Source organism: Budorcas taxicolor, chromosome 15 (genome assembly GCF_023091745.1).
Source record: "Budorcas taxicolor isolate Tak-1 chromosome 15, Takin1.1, whole genome shotgun sequence".
Taxonomy (NCBI): domain Eukaryota; kingdom Metazoa; phylum Chordata; class Mammalia; order Artiodactyla; family Bovidae; genus Budorcas; species Budorcas taxicolor.
In genome coordinates this window covers 14,025,233-14,047,005 of record NC_068924.1, presented here as the reverse complement: position 1 = coordinate 14,047,005, position 21,773 = coordinate 14,025,233, and the positions used below count along the sequence as shown (strand labels likewise).

At 37.5% G+C, this 21,773-nt stretch overlaps 1 protein-coding gene across 1 annotated transcript; it reads right to left on the bottom strand.

Moving 5' to 3' along the window:
• Positions 1-1,704: 1,704 nt before the first annotated feature.
• On the bottom strand, positions 1,705-20,370 carry FAM76B (family with sequence similarity 76 member B). Its single transcript, XM_052653006.1, has 10 exons — positions 20,284-20,370; positions 19,370-19,434; positions 18,302-18,356; positions 17,120-17,275; positions 14,458-14,657; positions 10,595-10,642; positions 10,326-10,406; positions 9,545-9,680; positions 6,441-6,542; positions 1,705-1,794 (listed from the first exon to the last, which is right to left on the bottom strand). Exons 1-10 carry the CDS (start codon positions 20,368-20,370, stop codon positions 1,705-1,707), a joined length of 1,020 nt encoding a protein of 339 aa, XP_052508966.1.
• Between the last annotated feature and the right edge of the window lie 1,403 nt (positions 20,371-21,773).

The following is a 21,773-nucleotide window of genomic DNA, read 5'->3' as shown; positions in this document are numbered from 1 at the left end:
TCACTTGAAAATTACCCTAGATTATATGTTTTCAAACTGGATAAAAAATTATTTGAAATCAGTTTAAAATGAAACTTTAGGAACAATCTACTGAAACATGAATTATGTTAAAAACAATTAAAACAATCATCCTGTGTTCTGAGGAAAGAGGATATGACATTCTTAGAAACCAATCTTCAAAACTGATAAATTTAATAACAATTTACTAAAAACAAATTTATCCTTGCCCATAAATTCCTAAGAGGAGACTTTCTACTCTATACAGTATACTTGGCAACGTTTGATACTTTAAAAATGAACTGAAAAGTCTGAATTGGCATTTACTAAGTAGGAGATCAATTCTATTACAGGCTGAAAACCACTGGATCAGAATGCAATTAGTCAGTAATTTCTCCTAACCTATCCCACCCTACCCTTAACCTTTTATAGACAATTTTAAAGACTCTGATATAATTTTCTTATAAATAGTGCCTGAATCTTACAGTAGATTCCAATTTATTCAAAGATAATCACAGAATGATTTAAAAGATATTTAATTTTTCCAGATTTGCTTTAAACTTACAATTTAAGTATGGTATACATAAATATTAACTTAGATAACCACATATTATAGAGAAAGCAGATATATGGACCATTGAAGAAAAAATTTTTTAATTTTAATTAAAGAAAATAAAACATGTAACTCACAAAATATGAACATGAAGCCATATGACACAAAAAATAAAATTATTCTACCCATACTGATTTAAAATTAAATCTTTTGGGAACTATTTTAACATAATTCGATGAATTCAATGACCAACAGTTTCCCATGCCACACAAAAACAAGCCACGAAGTCATCTCAAGTCTAATGCACTGTCAGTCCTTAATGCAGTCGCAAACATTTTACTAGCAACTTTTCCTTCTGAAACAGGCTTCTGTACATGTGCATTTATATACAAACATTTATTCAACATGATTTTAAAACAAACAGTATGTACAAAAGATCAGCATTCCTATAAATAAAAACATTAGGTGGCAAAAAGGCACTTGTAAGTAAAAATCTACAGTAGTTTTTACAAAACAAACACATTTTACCTTGGATACTGTACAATAAACATTAATTCCTATACCAATAATGAAAATACTAGTTTACTAACCAATGTTAACAATGTAACTTTTAAAAACATATTTACATATACTCTGAAGTTCATTTAATAAAAGCACCATGATTCTCTATTTCATGTTGATGAAAAGTATAAACACAATTACCAAAAAACCAGTGTTCACAATTTTTCTTGTTCAAAAGTTTTTGTATTTCTGAATTGAAAACTATTTATATGAAATTAGCATAGTGTAAAACAAAAAACCAACAAAAAGCCCTGCTGTTCTGACTTCTGAAAACCATACCTACTCTATTATTGCATGTTGCATTTTATAAAGGGCACTAGTCATGCACTCCTTTACAACTGTTTAATACTATTGCTGGCAAAAAAGTTCCTGGATATCAAATAATTAAAAAGTTACTTCAAACCAGTTGAAGTTTCATTTGAATGTTTTACAACTTAAAAAATGCTGTATATCAATTACAAAAGTGAATAGGAAACACGCCAATTCATTTGGTGTGCAAAAATATTTTTTCACTACACAGAATTTAAGGGCTTCACAGAATTTTTTTCAAATTTTACATTTGCAGCAGAAACACTTAACAAATAAGCATTTTCTCAAGGGGATGTTAATATACTTCCACTTTTGTCAAACTTTTTACCCTTTGACAATGCTGCAACCTGTTTGAGTAGCTCTCTGTTTTTGGCCTGTGGGAGACAAAAACATTTACCATTAAAAATATTTCAAATATTAAGTCAAGCTGAAGAATACACACTATCAGAATGAAAGAGGTGATATATTTAGGCTCATCTCTTTGATATGTAGAAGGAAAACTTTAGATTGGTTTGTCAGCCCCCTTTGTAAATGTTTATATTAATGTGACTGTTGTCCAAAGATTCAACTGGTTACAAAAAAAGCAACTTAAAGTAAATACATTTAAAAGAAGGTCAAGTTTTTAAATACAGGGAAAATATTTCCACTTTATTGTAAAAACCATGAAGCAAAAGCTATGAATATAAGTATTATTTTATAATGAATGAGATCAAATAATTCAAGTGGTAATTTGAGAGGACCATTTCCAGAACAACTACAAAGACCTTCATTTTGATGTGTATACCTGTTTATAAAACATGCATAAGAGGTCCTTTCTGCAAAAATATACAGACTTTATTGCTTTGCCAAACAGACTACTCTGTTAACGATACTTAAATAATTTTTTTTGAAGCACCCATCAGAATCACATCTTTCTGGTCTTTTTTTGGTTGTTCCTTTTAATTGCCATACAGTTAATCTGGTATTGGCTTTGATATAATTTGAGCAGTTATACATCATCACTGTGGCTTCTGTTTGAAAATCATTTTCCTTTACAAGTCTCAAGATTTTTTTATTATCTAGACTTTTTTAACCTCAGTGTTTTATCTTAATTTTAGCCTTTGTATGGCAAGGTAACACTGCCTTCTCAATTTACAATCTTACAATACAAACCTGTCTCAGGCTTTGTACTTAGCATCTCCCTCACCCTTCTCCAATCAATTCTCCTTAATTAATACCCATGACAACCCCCAAAATGCAAATAACCTAGCTATCTTACATTTGCAAGTCAAATCATTTTTTAATGTTCGACTGCATGATTAACAGCATTTCTCTATTCCATGATTATTAAATAATTAAGGTTATAATTAGGAGTTTCGGTTTCAAATTCAATTTCAGAAAACCATAAAGCATCTAAAAGGATTTTTATTTTCCCTTTAGAACTAGTTTGAGAAACTCAGAGGACAAATCAATGAGAATGCCTGGCAGTTAGTGAAAGTCAAATACACACACTCATTATCAATTGGTGTAACACTCAGTTGACCATCCTAGTAAATACGGTAGTCATAAATTGTTTTCTTTTCATTGTTAGCTACATATATTACTTAATTTATAATAGACACACTGGCTAAAACAAGGAATCTTAAGAAACAAATTTTAAAATACAAACTAATGAAGGGCATAAAAAAAGGAAATGTTTGCAAAGTTGCTCCAAAGAGATCTGTCAGATCTATAAGCTACATTATGTAGAAGTGTTTACAATGACATAGCAAATCATTAAAAAGTTAACTTTTAAACTACCTTTTCTCATTCATGATTAAAAAATAAAATATCAATGAGTTTATAATTGTCATATTCTAAGTATGAAATACAAGAACTCAAATGTTAGATATTACAAGGGTGGGGGAGAAGAGGGAGAGGATGAGATAAATGGAAAGCAGCATGGAGGCACATACACTAACATATGTAAACACGCAGTCAGTGGGAATTTGCTGTTATGACTCGGGGAACTCAACCTGGGGCCCTCTGATAATCTAGAGGGGTGGTGATGGCGGCAGGTGGAAGGGAGTTCAAGAGGGCGGGGACATATGTACACCTGTGGTTAATTTATGTTGATGACAGACATCAAACCAATATTAGAAGGCAATAATCAATCAGTTAAAAATAAATATTAAAAAAAACATTAGGTATTGAAAGAAGTTTTTCCTTTTAATTCTTTAGCAGCGAATTTTCAATCTGCATGTATTATTTAGTATCCTAATCACATCATTAAATTTGCTGATAAACTAAGAAAAAAGCCTTTAAGAAAAATCAACGGTCAGTTGCTAAAAGGAGACAAGTCTAAATCTTATTCTGATACAATTAAAATACATTTTATAATAATATTTAATTATATGCATTAAAAATGTTTTATCCTAGTATTTATTACTTCTTTATTACACACCATGCAAAAATCAATTATTTAAGAACTCTTAAGCAAGTTGAAAATGTTTAGAAATGCTGGCCTAAAGGAAAGAATATGTGGATTAAGAACCACAGATCCTTCTCTGATTCCTGGTTCTGCCATTTATCTGCTATGTAATTGGAAATTTACTTTCTCATATGTAAAACAGAACTCAAACCATCTACCTCAACAGGGGTTGAAAGAACTAATCAAATATACAAAACACAGCCTAACACAGTGGCTGGTATACAGCAGGCATTCAAATGTTACTTCTCTTTTCCTTTTTATCACCTTATCCCCTAAATGAAGGTGTATTTTTTATTAGGAATTCCTGATATTTCAGACAATCTGGTTACTATTTGGTTGGTTGGGTTTTGTTAAGGGGTTTGTTCTTTCTGGACAGTTTCTTTCTTGTGTCACTCAGTGATTTTTCAGGTGTGATAATTTCAAATGTTTTGAGAGCTATTAGAACAAGATAATTTTCTGCTTCAGTGTTCAGTTTCTTATCACAAAAAGATGAGAAAAACAGTTTACTATATTTACTCAGGTAGAGAACCTTACTAGTACATGGCTGCTAAGGGGAATGGGGTTAAAAGAGGATACTTAACTGTGACAGAAGGTCACCAATAATAACACAAATAGGGAAGTGGTCTAACAGCAAGAATGAACACAAAACCTGAGTAACCTGAGGTGGGAGGCAGTGCAGAACAGGAGAAAGTATAGTTAAATCTGAGTTAGAAGATGTAGGTTTCTATGCCACTTCTGACTATGTTTCCAGTTTCATGTGTAAAATGAGGACACCACATAACTCAAAGTTACAATAAGGTGCAAATAAGACCGCCTATGCAAAATTATGTTGAAAATGTACACTTCCATGTAATTATTAGTTATTATTCTATTATATGAAATTTCAGCTATCAACCAAGAAGAGGTGGGCTAAGGATACTAAACAGACTAAAATGTCAAAGAGAAGTCCCCTGTGCTCACAACTACAAAATGAAACAACGAACTGCTCTTCTGAACAGTGAGACATACTAAGGTTTATCAAATTTAAGTACTGCTCACAGGTTTTTTGCTTATCATTCTGAATTTATTCATGTTTTGGCTACATCAAACTGGAGATCACCATGCAGAAGATTTTATTTCTAGTAATCACTCAGCACTAATAACCGAATGAGTAAAACAAAATAGAACTACTATTTGCTGGTGGATGAGAAATGATAATGTACAAGAAGCCTAGTATATAAAAAGGGCAAATCTCTCAGAAAGGAGGGCTGATGGGTATTTCCATAAATCACCACTCATTTGGCAAACTATCCGAATGTCTACTATGTGTCAGGTTCTACTCAAGTTTCTCTTCACAATTCTTTGTAACAGTAAGATCAGCATTAGGACTAGACAACCTCTACCTTGAATTTCAGCAAGTTCCTAAATCCACTTTACAATCTTACTCAATGTAAGCTATGTTTAAACAATGAAGAACACAAAACCAAAGGATAGGAAGAGCAAATATCCCCTGCTGTTACAATGTCAAAAAAAAAGAAGGTAGGGCAGTATTAATTCCTTCCTTCCCAAGCTGCACTCTCGCAACTAATGGACCAAAGTCTGTGTGCTGCCATCGTCTATGCTTTTAAGACAACAAATGTCAGAATGTATAAATTGACAGAACATGTAATTAACTTAGTGCGTCTGATTTCTAAATTCATGAGACGGCGGTGAAAAAAGGCTTGAAGGGGTAACCTGTGTCTATTTTGGATGCTCTCCATCTGTGTGCCAGGCCTCAGACACCACCCTCTGTGTCACTATGGTGACTCCTGACATCACCATTCAGTTGTTCTATATACAGAAACCCTACTGAGTACACCCTGCAGTACTTGGAGGCTGGCTTGTACAGGATCCCTCCTGTGGATACTGAGAGCCCTATTTGCTGCTGCTGCTGAGTTGTTTCAGTCGTGTCCAACTCTTTGCAACCCCATCAACTGTAGCCCGCCAGGCTCCTCTGTCCATGGGGATTCTCCAGGCAAGAATACTGGAATGGAATACCATTCCCTGCTCTAGGGGATCTTCCCAACACAGGGATCAAACCCAGGTCTCCCACTTTGGAGGCGGATTCTTTACTGTCTGAGCCACCAGCGAAGCCCAGAGCTCTACTTGGCACTTTGGAAATCATAGTCCAAAGGTTAAGGTACACTCTTGGGCCTTGCATCTCTGCATGCAGCATGAATTTCCTTCACTTGAGGTCCCTGAAAATTGGTGTGTACCTCTACTTCTCCTCCCACTATCTGGGAGGAAACAGAAGAATAGCTACACAGTGTACTAAACTTAATTTTCACCTTAGTTTCATGAATCTGAAAACTCCATCTAAATTTCAGGCAAAAGTTTTCAGATTTAATCTACTGAATCCCCTCTATCAAGTGATTTCAAGCAACTACTTTTAATGGGAGCAGGATTAAAAACTATTACAAACTCAAAATCAAAGCTGAAAGTGCTCTGGATATGCATAAAGTAGGGATACCAATATGACTCTTAAGAGAAAGAATACTATTAACCAAGTTTAGCCATCCTTGCCTAACAGTTTACATGAATTATCTCATTTACCTGGAGTTGTTCCACTGTTTCTTTGTGAGCTTTTTCCATACTGTTCATCTTTGTTCTCAAGTTTGACTCTTGGTACTGAAAATCCGCCTTAAGCTCAGTTAACTGAAAGGTTAAAAAATATATAGATATATAAATATCCATATATATGCATATATACAACCTGATGAACACACATCATTTTAAATATTTTTCAAAGTAAACTCACAATTCATGATAAAATGGAGAATGTTAACAGATTCCTGCATTTTGTAATTTATCTAGAATTTCTGTTTTGTGAAATGACTTCTATTTAATTTACTAGTTTAACACTAATATTAAGATAATATTGAAACATCAGTAAAATTTTGAGAAGTTGCTGCTTTTGTTTCTTTTTAAGGTAGTTTCACTGGACACAGAATTTGGCAACTGGTACGCCAACAGGAAAGCTTAGTGGTTAATGTTCTGGAAAATGCTTTGGTTAAAACATACTTTGCATATAAAAACTAAGTAAACTGTACAACTGGTTTCAGGTTAAAATAATCTTTCAATGATAGAAGAAAAAAGGTTCACATTGGACAAGTATGAAAAACAGAGAAACAGTTGTATCAACTGAAAGCTATATTGCTTTTCCTTTAAACTTTATGTCCAGAACTCCGTATCTGATACCTCCTAAGTTCTGAGGTAAAGATGGAGAACAAAACACAGAAATACAACTAACATGGAATGAGAAAGGAAAGAGGGTTACTTTAAAATTTGCACTTAAGACAACTTAAAAGAGTTAAGTGATTTGAGAAAGACAGCTACTACATGACAATTTTTCTTCATAAATATAGATGGCCTAAAGATATAAAATTTCATGACTTGACACTAAAAAATAAATTGGTATTACATAATTTCAATAAAAGAACCAGGTAGAAGAAAGCTTTTGGTCATTTTAATTTATTGATTGATTTTTATTATTTTTTTAAATTGGAATATAGTTGCTTTTCACTGCTCTGTCAGCTTCTGCTGTACAACAAAGTAAATCAGCCTTACATATAGGTATATCCCCTCTTTTTTGGATTTCCTTCCCATTTAGGGCACCACAAAGCACCAAGTAGACATCCCTGTGCTACAGGTTCTCGTTAGTTATCTACTTTATACATAGCAGTACAGTATAGTAACGTCAATCCCACTCCCACCCTTCCCCTTTGTATCCATGTTTGTTCTTTATTCTGCTTTGCAAATAAGATCATCTTTACCACTTTTGTAGATTCTACATGCTTCTGGTTTTTTTAATATGGTTTTCATTATTTAAGTTTTAAAGGTTTGCAGGTTCTTTTCTGTAACTACCTACCCAGTAATCACTAAACAAAGAAGTACACCAGAAAGAGAAAAAGGAAGTCACGGTGTCTTATATTGACAAAAGCTCTCGCTTTTGTCAAATTCAAAGAATAACTGAATTCTGTTTTCTATATTACAGAGGAATTCCTGTGCTGAAAGACCAGTTCACTACAGATAAACTATGATATTCTCATCTCTATATCGTAAGTTGCCTCCATATTATTAAATTTCTGAAAAATAAGAACATGTCTCTTTTCTTATTATTCTGTCTTTTTATCCTTCTGATCTAGTATGTGGCTGGCTGCAGAAGTCACTGAATGAAGTGAACTAAATTCAAGCAAATAACATGACTGTCTTATATTGTAAGAAAAAGGTGTAAATATGTAGCTATTTTAGGCTTACTATTATTTTCCTCAAAATACTGCGAATTTCCATGCCCATCAGTGTTTAAGAAAAAAGGAACACTAACAAAAACAGAAAACTTTTACCTAAATGCACTAATAGACTAGTCATGCTAGAAAAAGAAAGCAAAATCTAAGGAAGCCAAAATTCCACAATTCATTACTACTTGGTTTTGGAATCACTGCTATTTTATAGTAAACTTAACCATTTTACTCAACTTTTATCTAGGTTAGTACAGATAGACCTGTCTTTGTGTAATGGAAATTTCTCTAAAATTTTGAGTGTAAAACAAATTTTCATTAAAACTAACCGAAAATATTCTATTACTAAGCAAAAAGAACCATAAGACACTCATAATTTTGCTACTTTTATGTCAATTCTAAATTTCATATATTGAATTTGCTTAAAGTAAGGTACAAATGTAGTAAAATAAATTTAAATCTGTTAACCGTCAAGGTGAGGGAAAATGTAATGTAAAAGTTACATTTTTTTCACATGAATGTCAGAAGTACAAGCCAACTTAGATTCAAGCATTACCGTGGATACTCAGAGACAGCTATATTCATAATTATGTCTTGTTTGTAATTTTAAGAAGAGTATTTTTAATGTTTTCCTATTGCAATAATGTTTGAAGTAGGTCAAACTAGATAGTCCAGGACCATAAAACAAGTACAGATATATAGGTTCTACCCTCAAAAATGACCAGACCCCAGAAATAGCAGCTATGAGCACTTATACAAGGACTTCACATTTTCATTTCATTACAATCATCCCATGAGACGGTGTTATTACTCTCACTTTTAAGATGGGAAAATTGAGGCCCAAAGAGGTAAAATTCAGCTCAAGTGCACAGAGAAATATTACAACTTTTTACTAAACAGACTATGTATTTGATTATTCCTCTTGATCTAATGTATAAAGTTCTAATAAGCAGACTTACTTTCCACCTTATATATAGCTAATCACTATCACATAGGAAATTCCCAGAGCATTAATTTTCAGTTATTTGATCCTGATTTAAATAGGCAATTGGTATATAAAAGACTGCATTCAATTCAATTACTTTCTTTTATCAAAAGAATTGACACAATATTCACTTATATCTCATTTTTAAATTAAGACATTAGACCTAACTTTAGATTTCTGGCTTAGTGAAACTAATATCCAGAAATTATTAGAATTTTATAGCCCTCAACTAATTCAGAGAACTAAAATTCTGAAATACTGTTTTTATGTATCATCATTAGATGGCTTAGGTTCCAATTTGCACCTCTGTGTCTTGTAAGAATCATGCACAACACACATTACCAAGTTATTAAAGAAAGTCTAGTAAAATTTGCAGTTATCAAGCAACAGTCAAGATGTAAATCTTACCAGGCTTCAGTGAACCATGTACTTACCTTTTTATCTTTTTCTAAAATGGTCTGGTCTCTCTGCTGTAAGAGACGTTTAAGTGACATCACTTCTTCTTTCAGTTGACTTATAAGGACAAAATTGTCTGTTCCCCCACTATCTGCTGACTGATTTATAGAGCTACTAAAAAGAAAAAAGTAAAACACAGTTAAATGAAGTAGAAGGAAAATTAGCAGGTGTTCAAATTGCATAAATTAGACAATTCCACAAACATCCTTAAGGCTAATGCAAAAAAATATGTACCTGACAGAAATGGATGCAACTGGCAAATTACCTTACTAATGGCACACATTACATACACCTGCAGAAATATAATTCAGTATTAGCTTTTAGGGGGTCAATACTTCTAGTGTAAAGCAATAGGCAGCCAATTTGTACAGTAACATCAGCAAACTTTTGGCTAATGAACTAAAACAAAGTCACTCTCATAATACTTTAAATCTAAAAACATTTTCCAAGCAGGTCAATCTCAAATACCACAATTAGTTTTGTGTTTCACTGAAGATTAATTAAGATACAGAGAATTCAGACTTTTTTTTCAAAACCCAAATTTATGCCCCAAATAGAATAACATAGTTCAGTGCCACTTTCTTATTACTAAAATCAAGTTAAAAATTTTAACTGATTATGTTTACTCTTCGAGGTGACTCAAAGAAGTCAATGTAGAAGATACCTGTTTCTATTCTTTTACCTAGTAATAACTGGCAACCAGCCATAATTGTTCGACTAAGTTGAATTTTCACAGCACTAAAGGAATTTAATTTTTACCTATCTCCATTAGATGGCTTAGATTCCAATTTGGGCTTTTTCTTTGGAGTTTCATTCTGAATTGCTGCAGAGGATTTATGGCTGAAACCAAACATTAACAAAAATAATTAGAGTAAAAAGGGAAGAGGCACCAAGGGAAATTTATTTTTTTTCCCCTAAAACATTACTGAACATCAATTTTTTTAAAGCCTAAGTAACAAAGTTAAAGAAATGTCACATTTTTAAAAATACATGTCAAAGTATTTCAGGAAATATATTAACATATTTACCTCTGTTTCCACAGTCCCTGTTCTTGTTCTGGACTCAGATTGCTGATTCTGAAAAAGACACAAATGACATCTAATAACAACATTTAAAACATCAACATTTTAACAGCATTCTTCCTAATGGAATCAAATGATACATGTTTATACTCTTTTGATCAATGAAAGGCACATTCAACTAAGTTTTCAGACTAAGCTAATATATATTGAATAAATCACATTTTAATAAAATAAATTCTAATCAAATGACTACTGACCATCTTGTTTAAGAAAAGTACAATGACAGGGACTGAATTTTCTTTTTAATTAGGATTTTTATAATTCAATATCATATTAAGGGTTAGGGTATATGAGCATGAAAATTAACGTAACAGGGTTCTATAATGATACAGTCTGAAAATCATCCTACTTAGGCTACCCTTACTATTTTAGACAGAAGATATTTTATCTTAAAGTTAAGGCCTTCCTAATAATCCTACATGGAGATGAGCTGGAGTAACTCAGGTAGCTCAGAATAGTGTGTCAGGCTAAACCAGGAAATATCTGAATTTCTTTCTTTCTTTCCTTGTTTTCCTAAGAATCCTCTCCTCCAAAGCCTCCAGTCTTTCATTAGGCTGTACTCTAGAGCAGTCAAGCTGCAAATATTGAGAAATCGCACAGAAACAAGTGATTTTACTTTTCCTTATAATTACTGCTGCCGTTTAGTCACTAAGTCATGTCCGACTTTTACGACTCCATGGACTAACCTGCCATGCTCCTCTGTCCATGGGATTTCTCAGGCAAGAATACTGGAATGTGTTTCCATGTCCTTCTCCAGGGGATCTTCCTAACTCAGGGATCGAACTTGCAGTCTCCTGCTTGGCAGGCGGATGGATTCTTTACCATTTAGCCACCTGGAAGCCCCTTATAATTACTACTACAGTACTACTTCTTTTGCATTATGCCACAATGCTAATAACCACTTAATAATTCACTATGAAATGTCCATACCTTTCTCCTGTATTTTCACATTACCCAATCCTTCACTAACCTCTAGTTTATTCATTCAACACGTGCAAAGCATCTCCTATGTATGTATCAGACATCACGTAAAATGCTGCCTCTTGAACAATGTGGGGCTTTGGGGGCACTGATCCTCCAAGCAATTGAAAATCTTTGCACAGTCAGTCCTCCATTTAGGAGGTTCTGCATCTAGACTCCATCACCCACAGATCATGAACTATAGTAAATGTTTAGTAAAACAAAACAAAATCTGAGTATGTAAGTGGACCTAAGCAGTTTACACTTGTTCAAGGGTCCACTTGAACCTTATACAACGTAAGAGGTGTTAGATGACCTGGGCTGTGCGACCTCTTGCAACTTACTGAAAATCCCTGAGCCTCAGTTACCTCATCTGCAAAATGGATATAATGCATAGCTTATAGGGAATATGAGGGTTAAATGAGTTATGTATGTAAAATACTTAGTACAGTGCTACATACACAATAGAAATATGTACATGTGTTTGTGTGTGTGTATATAAAATTTATTGCTGTTGTAGGTATAGAAGTTTTTTAACCATGTTCTAAGTGAAAGTGAAAGTGAAGTCGCTCAGTCGTGTCCGACTCTTTGCGACCCCATGGACTGTAGCCTACCAGGCTCCTCTGTCCATGGGATTTTCCAGACAATAGTACTAGAGTGAACTGCCATTTCCTTCTCCAGGGGATCTTCCCAACCCAGGGATGGAAGCCACGTCTCCCACATTGTAGACAGACGCTTTACCGTCTGAGCCACCAGGGAAGTCCTGTTCTTAAGAATCAGCTATAAATAAATAAGCCGGGGAATCAACAGCTGAAATTCTATCAACCTGAGCTATTTTCTACTTGTGGTGGGAAACAGCAACCCTACTGAGGAATTCAGTTGCCATTTTCTCTTACAAATTTCATTAAAAGCACTGGCAAGTCATATGCACTGGCAAAGTCCAGACCTTGAAATGAGAAAAATCACAATAGTGACTTAATAGAAACACTTGCAATCTCAGCTTTCTGAGGTGGGCTTTTCTTGTATCCGTATCAACCTGAGTTTCTTTCTTCCTCCAACCCCCATCAATTTATATCACAATATGTAAACTGTCTGTAATCATCCCCATCCCACTGAATTTCAAATATGACTCCACCGACTGGTTGCCTACTCATCACATACAAAATATTTACATTTCTTAAATAATCAAAAGGAAAATTTAAAAATCAATCCATTCTTTTTCCCTTTACTTTTGAAACCTGTCATTCTTTCAAAAGATTAAGTTACTGTGACAATGTTAGATCTCAATAAACACAATGTGCGTGTGTCCTTTCACCTCATGCTAGAACAAATTCATCCGTAAAGGACAAGGAAAAGAGATATTTCAGCTGAGTCTGAGAAATAGGTCTGCCAGTTACCATCACGGTAGTTTTTTTTTCATATTTTTCCCTAAACCAAGAAGTGAAAATAAGGAAGATTTATGTTCCTTTGCTCCTTGTAATTCTCCGATACAGAGATCAGAACATTTCTTCAAAGTAGCTAGGTTAGAAAGCACTATGTAATCTACCACTGTTACGTTCAGAAAGCACTACAGCACAGTGACAAATGAAAAATGGCTAGAGAAGCAAACAGTATCAGTGCCTCAATGAACCCCCATAATCTACTACATGTGCTTGCCTAAAGTTTAGTCAAATGTTGTCTATTAGACAGACCTATAAAATACTACAAATACATCATCTGTGTTCCTAAATATGGCAGACATCAGTTTTCTGTACATGAAGCCATGTTTTAACTACCCAGAACTTGAAAAACATTCAGAGAAATTTGAGAATATATAATAAATTCTCCTGAGTGTGTATCATGTCCCTTTTTTCTCCATTTTAATTTTTGTGTTTAATTTCCATTTTAATAGTCTTGATTTTCCCTGAAGACTAAAGCCACACTTAAAAAAAAACAAACCTTTACACACAATTAAGCGTTACTATATTACTACTATTTAACTTTTCTTCCCAAGACAATTTAAAAGTCAAGTAGCTGATATTTGAATACAGTTCCTGTTTTTAAAAACAGCAAAGTACCACCAGTCAGATTTCTGTCTCACATTTTGGGAATCTTCAATGTTTAGAATGCTTCTATCACAGTCACAAATGATAGTGTTACAATCTGTTCTCCAAAAATACAAAATACATTTTCCAGTCACTGGTTAAAATTTATTTTAACTAAAACAAGTCAATAGTAACTGCTGCTGCTGCTAAGTCGCTTCAGTCATGTCCAACTTTGTGCAACCCCATAGACGGCAGCCCACCAGGCTCCCCCGTCCCTGGGATTCTCCAAGCAAAAACACTGGAGAGGGTTGCCATTTCCTTCTCCAATGCATGAAAGTGAAAGTGAAGTCGCTCAGTTGTATCCGACTCTTCGCAACCCCATGGACTGTAGCCTACCAGGCCCCTCCGTCCATGGGATTTTCCAGGCAAGAGTGCTGGAGTGCATTGCCATGTTCTTCTCCAAACAGTAACTGAGGCAAATGTAATTTTTACAAGTAAAATCCTAACAATTCTTTGAATATTGAGGTTTTTGATATCATGAATCAATGAAGTATTAACTGTGTACTTGTATTTTGACTTCATTACATGATAACTTTATTCTGTAATTCCCGAAATATCTGATCTTCACATTTATGGTAAACAACTTAACACACTCACTATGTGTAATTCTGCATGCTGAATAAAGTGAGGAAATAGCCCTAGACACTCAAGAGGCTTACCACATACTAAACTAGTACACAGCTAGCATTTACAAAAAGCTAAACACCAAATCAGGTACTAAAATGCCACAGAGGACTTTGGAAAACATGCTTTCAAAGTACTTACTTATGATGGCTACTGCTGTGACGATGGTGGTGGTGATGGTGGTGGTGGTGGTGTTTTGCATGATGCTGGTCTTTCTCAGTAAGAGATGAAGATGATGAATTTGAATGTGAAGATCCAAGGCTCTTCCTTTGTTCTTTTGTCTTCTGTAAAACTCTCTTGTATGATAAAGTACAAAGCCAGCATAATAACTTCCCATCAACCTTTTAAAAGACAATACTTACATATTAGATTAAATGTACCTGTAACTAGCTATAAGTGAAACCAGGTGAAGATAAGCTGTTAAACTTCTGACTCTCTCTCTTGCACACACAGAGTTTTGCAAAATGGAAGTAAAATTAGACTTTTTCAATCTTGGGAAAACACTTGTTTAGAGGCTCACAAAATGGCAAAGGATGATATATGGACATCCATTAGTTTGATGAATTTGAATTTATAGAGAGAAATTTGTTTTCTTATTACTGGCAAATAAACATAAATTGATGACAGATATATTTCAAAGAAACCTTATCTAAGCACTAACCTGAATTCTTAAATCACTGTTATTACTAAAAAGACAAAGTATCTATCATGACAGCAAAACTGTTAACTTACAGAAAAAAAGGAGAGATTGAATGACACACAGAACCAATTTTCATTTGCAAATTCACCACCTACAAGCTAAAAACTGTCACCCCTAAATCAACTTGCAGCACTTTTGTGATCATTCACCCACATGCATCTCTCTTTAGTCACTAAGTTGTGTCCAACTCTCGTGACCCCATGGACTGTACAGCCTGCCAGGCTCCTCTGTCCATGGGACTCTCCAGGCAAGAATACTGGAGTGGAAACCCACATGCACAGAGCAGCTCAAAATCTGTGTAGCTGGACTGCAAATGTTCCCAGATGAGGTTGAACAAGGTGATGTTCTGCTGCCTTTTTTCAGCTCTCACATTATAAACAAGTATCCTTTTCACAGTCTACTTAGTATTTTTTATTTTTATTTTTATTCTACTTATTTTTTGTTTTTTTACAGTTTTTATTGGTGATTTCACTGTTAACATTGTCCCCAAGTGTAATGCTAAAGTAATGTAGTGTTCCTAAGCACAAGGTAGCTGTGTACCTTACGTGGAAAACTGTTGTTCAGGTGCTAAGTCGTGTCCGACACTTTCGTGACCCGTAAACTGTAGCCCACCAGGCTCCTCTGTCTGTGGGATTTCCTAGGCAAAAATACTGGAGTGCGTTGCAATTTTCTCCTCCAGGGGATCTTCCCAACCCAGGGATCGAACCCATGTCTCCTGCATTGCATTGTAGATTCTTTTATCACTGAGCCACTCGGGAAGCCCTTACGTGGAAAACACCTATGTTAGGTAAGATTCAATCAGGCAGTTATAGTGCTGTTTCCTATTGAGTTCAATGTAATCAATCAACAATGTATATTAAGTAAGGTGTCTTTAAACAGAGACATATACAAAACAGGATTAGATATTGATTGACGCTACCAGATTGTGACCAGAGGCAGGAACCTAATCCTGTATTGCCCTAAGAGTCACAGTTCAGTGTTCACTAACTCAGTGTTCACAGCAAGTTTATAGAACAAAACTATGAGAAACAATGGAAGTCCACTGTATGTGTATCAATGGGGAGGAAAGGAGATTTCTTTCCAAAATTATTAAGACTAAATCTATAAAAATTAGGTTTCTATCTTCTATTTGTTCACACAAGAATGCTGAAGGGACATGTTTTCCAACTAGGGTACACAGTTGCTGTATTGGGACCTAGGAGAGCCCCTCAAAATGACAGTCATCCTCCAAATCAATTGACACTGACAGACATCAGGAAGCCTGTGTGAATGCTCAGCAGCACAACGTCACACACATACACATACTTTTACTACAGGTAGAGGGAAAAAAAACAATGATATAAAATATGAGCCTCAAATCAAAAGGCACATGACTTAGAAACACATGCATGTTGAAGCGTCATCAGGTTTTTTTTTCACACTGGCACCCTCAAGTAACCAGCAAAAGGTTAAGTAGCTGAAAGGATTTAAAAGCAGTCAGCAGTTTTTTCCACACAAAATGTTGGATAGCCAAATAGTACAGAACAGCCATCACAGAATACTTTAATTTAAAGTACGTGTGCTGTGCTTAGTCACTCAGTTATGTTCGACTCTTTGCGACCCCATGGACTGTAGCCCGCCAGGCTCCTTTGTCCATGGGGATTCTCTAGGCAAGAACACTGGAGTGAGCTGACATGCCCTCCTCCAGGGGATCTTCCCAACCAGTGATGGAACCCAGGTCTCCCGCATTGCAGGCGGATTCTTTATCTTCTGAGCCACCAGGGAAGCCCAAGAATACTGGAGTGGGTAGCTTATCCCTTCTCCAGGGGATCTTCCCGACTCAAGAAGCAAACCGGGGTCTCCTGCAATGCAGGTGGATTCTTTACCAGCTGAGCTACCAGGGAAGCCCCCTTTTTAAAATAGAGTAACCTTGATTATCAAGATGAATCTACATATGATGCCAACAAGGAGAAAATGTACTGTTTGAGCACTATCATCTAACCACCTACTTTCAGGGACTCAAAGAATACATCAAGCTTCAGTAATGTATTAATCATAAAAACTTCCAACTTGTTTGTGATGTATTTAATTTCCAGAAGACGTCATAACATAAATAAAACATACCTTTCTTCTTCCTTCCTCCTTCCGATCAAAAGCACATTGTTGTTTGCACTGCTCACAAGTCTGAGGTGGTCCATATTTTTTTTCTGAATTTGTGCAACGCTGACACTTTGTACCAATAAATGCCGCAATTATGTTACAGTACTGACAGGGCTTAGGCTGAAAAATACAGATATGTATTTTCTTTAACTGAGACATTTAAAAATACTAAAATTCTGGTGTATAACCTAATCTCAGTGCACAGGACATATTCCAGGAGTTAATTAAGGAAATGTCATAATGGGTGAAAAAATTTGTTAATTATGTTGCCCTATTATAGTCAAAGACATTTACTTTATTCGTTTACTAACACTTATTTCTACACTCATGAAACTTTTTACTCTATTAAATAAATAACACCATGAGAAATGTATTTATGATTCGCACAGTATGTTATATAATACAAAAGCTACATGTAAAATAGTTCCAATCAAAGGAACACACTTATAGAAAAGTTTCATATATCCATATTTGAGGGAAAGAATTTCTACTAATGTCCTGTTAGCTTAATTACGTCATCATTTATTCAGCATACATTTAACAGTTTTCATCATATAAGTACTGATGATGCAAGGAACAGATGAGTTTTCAACTAAAAAATTTGGCACAAGCGAATTCAATTCAACTATAACAAACATACCTTGATTTTCTTTGATATTCAAGACAACCCAGATTTTAGAAAGCCTTAAGGCGAGCAATTTTACTAACCATGACTTTAATATATCAATAATGAGTGCAATATACATAAAAGAAAAGAATTATACTAGGATAACTTCTTGACTCTTGAGACTAAATTCCTGAACACTGTGCCGTATACAAAAACTGTCAGAGATTCTAAGGAAGGGGGAAAATATAATTATGCAAATTATGACATGTAGGTTTTCTAAAATCATGAGTTTGTTATATTTGACTCTAAATAAGATCATAAACATCACATTGAAATTCAATATATATAAACATGCACATAATATGACTGTTTTAAAATATTGTCTTCCCAGTTGACCCCCCATAGAAAGTTTCTTTCCTGAAATATTTCGCTACTTTGAAACATTTAAGAACACAGCAATATATTTTTTTAAAAGGTGAATCTTTGTGAAAACATTAACAGATCTGTGCCAATAAGATAAAAATATAAGATATACTTACAGTGCCAAACTGCTTCACATTTTGAGCACACTTCTTACAAATTGTATTAGTTTTGCTGAAAAAGAAATTGTATATAGATGATGAAACTTGTGCAGCACAATGTTGAACTAAAGCAAGTAGTCAAAGTGTACTATCAGTAAAAGTGTACTATTTGCTTTAGTAGTACTTAAAACTTATTCTAACACAGAGCAAGAATTTTTCAAAAATACCAACGTAAGATCTTTTCAGGGCTGTATATTATCTAAGTTTACTCCTCTTAATTAAGATAAATGTTTTTACATGTTTTTATTGCATATTTTAAATGGAAACAAAACTCAAATTCTATCATTTCCTATTTAGTTCCAAAATCTTCACTTGCCACTATGTATGCATAGCATCAGTGCCTACATAACCTTCCACTGTTTGTTCTTCACTATTATGATGCTTATACCTACTTGTGAAGAAATTCTTCTTGTTCATTATTCTTTTTATAAGCTCTTCTATGGGTACTGAGGCTCTAACAGGAATCACTCCATTAAAAGATATGTGTTTTTCTTCCACTGGTGACAAGTTACTAGACTTTGCTATAGACCTTTCCTCAAGTCCATGTCAGTACTAATGTTCTACCTTTTTAAGTTTATTTGATGTTTGCCATTTTTAAAGTCCTTACTTGGATTTTAACAAACAAGGCACGTTGGATCTTAGCTCCTTCACCGGGGATGGAACTTGTACCCCCTGCACTGAAAGGCACTTAACCACCGTACTACAAAAGATGATCCTGTCATTTTTTTTTCACATCTTAACAATAACAATTGATATTTGCACTTTTCATTAGCAAGGCTGTATATTTTCCTTGCAATATTTTTTATTTCCTCAGGTATAAAGTATAGCTGTAAAATACTAATTTTTGGTGAACATTCTCTCTCCTACTATGTAGCAGCATGTATTAAGCACTTACAACTAAAATTTGGAGAAACTAAATCATTTTATTTTAAAAAGCTTTAATATATATATGGGGTTACAAGCCTCAAGTATTCCTTACAGACAATACTTTGCCTTTAACAATCAAAAACTGTTTAATATACAAACCTCTCTTGTTGAAATTCTGATCTGCAGTAAGTACATTTTACAATAGGATGTGCAATCCGACATTCCTGTAATAAGACAATATATTAGTCAGTATCTATCTCGAAGTCCCAAATTTCACTTTTCTGGTGGAAAATTATTACTCAACCTAGTCAAATGCCTGAAATGTCAATAAAATCTGTCCCCCAAAGAAGACAATTGAGTGATTTTATCAAATAAGTGGCCAATTACAGCATAATTCCTTAGGGAAGGCTTAGGTGTCTTTGTCTTTATTAGATGTGGGGGGTACTCAACAGATGAAAATTACAGAAAGCTGTCAGGGCCGACCCCAAGGACTGGTTAATGTGAAACTACTTGTTATTTTGCACCGTCGCTCACAGACAGCATCCCGGCTTTAATGGGATGGGAGGAGCTCCAAATCTTAGAGCATTCTGTTCCCAAGCCAGACGCTTCGCTTTCCCGGACAGGGAAGGAGGATGCCATCAGCTCTGCGGCTTCGGGTTCCTAGCAAGAAAGTGCAAACACCGTCCTCTGCTTCCCGGTGGAAGGAGAGGACAGACCAGACAGAAAACCGAGAGGAAAACGTCTCCACCCCGGGGTCTCTGCGGCATAGACAGGTGGCTGCCTTACGCAGCCCCACCCCGAGACCCCCTCAACATTGCTGGGGCCCGGACCCTTCCCGGGCCGCCTGGAAGAGGGCAGGGCTCTGTCCTCCTCTCAGGGGCTTTCCCAGCGGATGCCCAGGTCCTCGGAGAACCGGGTCTCTGGGTGAGGAGGCGAGAACTCCAAACCCCCAAAACGCCAGCGAGGAGAGACAGAGAGAGGGGGTGGGGGGGCTGCAGTGCCACACGGGCACCCAGCTCCCTCGGGCCACGGCCGAGGAAACCCCGCCCGCCCGCCACCCAGCGCCCACGGACCTTGCAGAGCTGCTGGCCCTGGGAGAGCTCCTCGAAGGGATAGCGCTGGGTGCACTTGGTGCAGGCGTACAGGGCCGAGGCCGCCATCCTGCTCCTCAGCCTCCTCCTCTACCGCCGCCCGCTCCGAGGCGGGGCCCCACGGGGAACTCGGGCGCCGCCGCCGCCGCCGCCGCCGCCGCCGCCGCCGCCCGGGCCGCGCGGGCTCCTCCTCCTCCTCCCCCGCCCTCGGCCTCGCGCCCACCAGACCCTCGCCGCCAGAGCCCGAGGCCCCGCGGCCGCAGCCGTCTCCCTCCGCCTCCACTTCCGCCCCAGCCCACCCAGTGACGCCGTCCCAGCCGCTCCCGCTTAGGCCCCGAGAGCGGCGGAGGGAGACGAAGCGGGGAGTTTCGCTGCGGTTTAGCTGCGCGGCGGCAGATCCGCTTCCTCCTCGGCCTCCCCTTCCCCACCCCTGATTGGCTGAGGCGGCGACTGCGTCACTCGGCCGCCCCGCCTAGCTTTTGACCCCCGCTACGCCGGGCGCGCCCACAAAGGGAGGACGTCGCTGGCCAATAACAGCCAGACGCCCTCAGCGCGCGAAAGCAGCTTTAAACTCGCCCCGCCCCGAGGCCCCGGTCGCGGCTATTTCCAGCAGCCAGTCCCAGGTTTGCGTGGGAGCTCCCAATCTAATTGGGCAGTTGTTCGTGGAGGTTTACTCTCTGCCCCGACTTTTTTTTTTTTTTCTCCCCTTGACTTCCATTGGACCAAATCTCTAGGCCCCTCCTTATCCTATTTGTTATTGGCCGAAAGGGAAGTACCTCACCTGGAGAGGCGTCCCCGGGTCAAACTCAAGCTCTCTCCGGCGTTTAGCCCGAGGGAAGTGATGGAGGGCTTTGAGCTTCGAATTCGGCTTTATTTTATCCCATTCGACTCACTCGCCACTGGAGAAACCAAAACCCCTGGCCCAGGTTTCCCCCTCGAGAAGGCCCGCCTCTGCGGAGGAGCCCCTCAGGAGCGCCGCCCGGTTGCCCGCCGCGTCCCGGCGGGGCTCCGTCGGCGACGAGCTACCTTGTGACGTCACCGAGGGAAGAGGCGGGTTCTCCCGCCACCGGAAGACGCCTGCTCTTTTGATTGGCTGCTCAGGACGTCCGTTAGGGCGTGTGGTCCTTCCGTGTGTGCTCCGAGCGTGGGCGTCCCGCTGGGGGTGTGTGGCAGGGGTTTCCAGACCCGGCACCAGCACCCTAGCCCCTTCCATCAGGGGTTCGGCTCAGGGTCGCCCCTGGCGGGCGGCTCGCGAATCTTGAAGAACAGCCACGCGAACCCGGAGCGTACCGGGGCTGCGGAGCTCCCCTGGGCGGGCTGGAAGATGGCGGCAGCATCGGTCTCTGAGACTTCGGCTTCTCAGTTCTCGGTAAGAAGCCGTTGACCTCCGAACAGACCCTGAGTCGGTCCCGGCGCCCCCTGTGCATTATCTCACTTTTCAGAGCGCTCTCGGTCCCGCCTCTCCCCCGTCC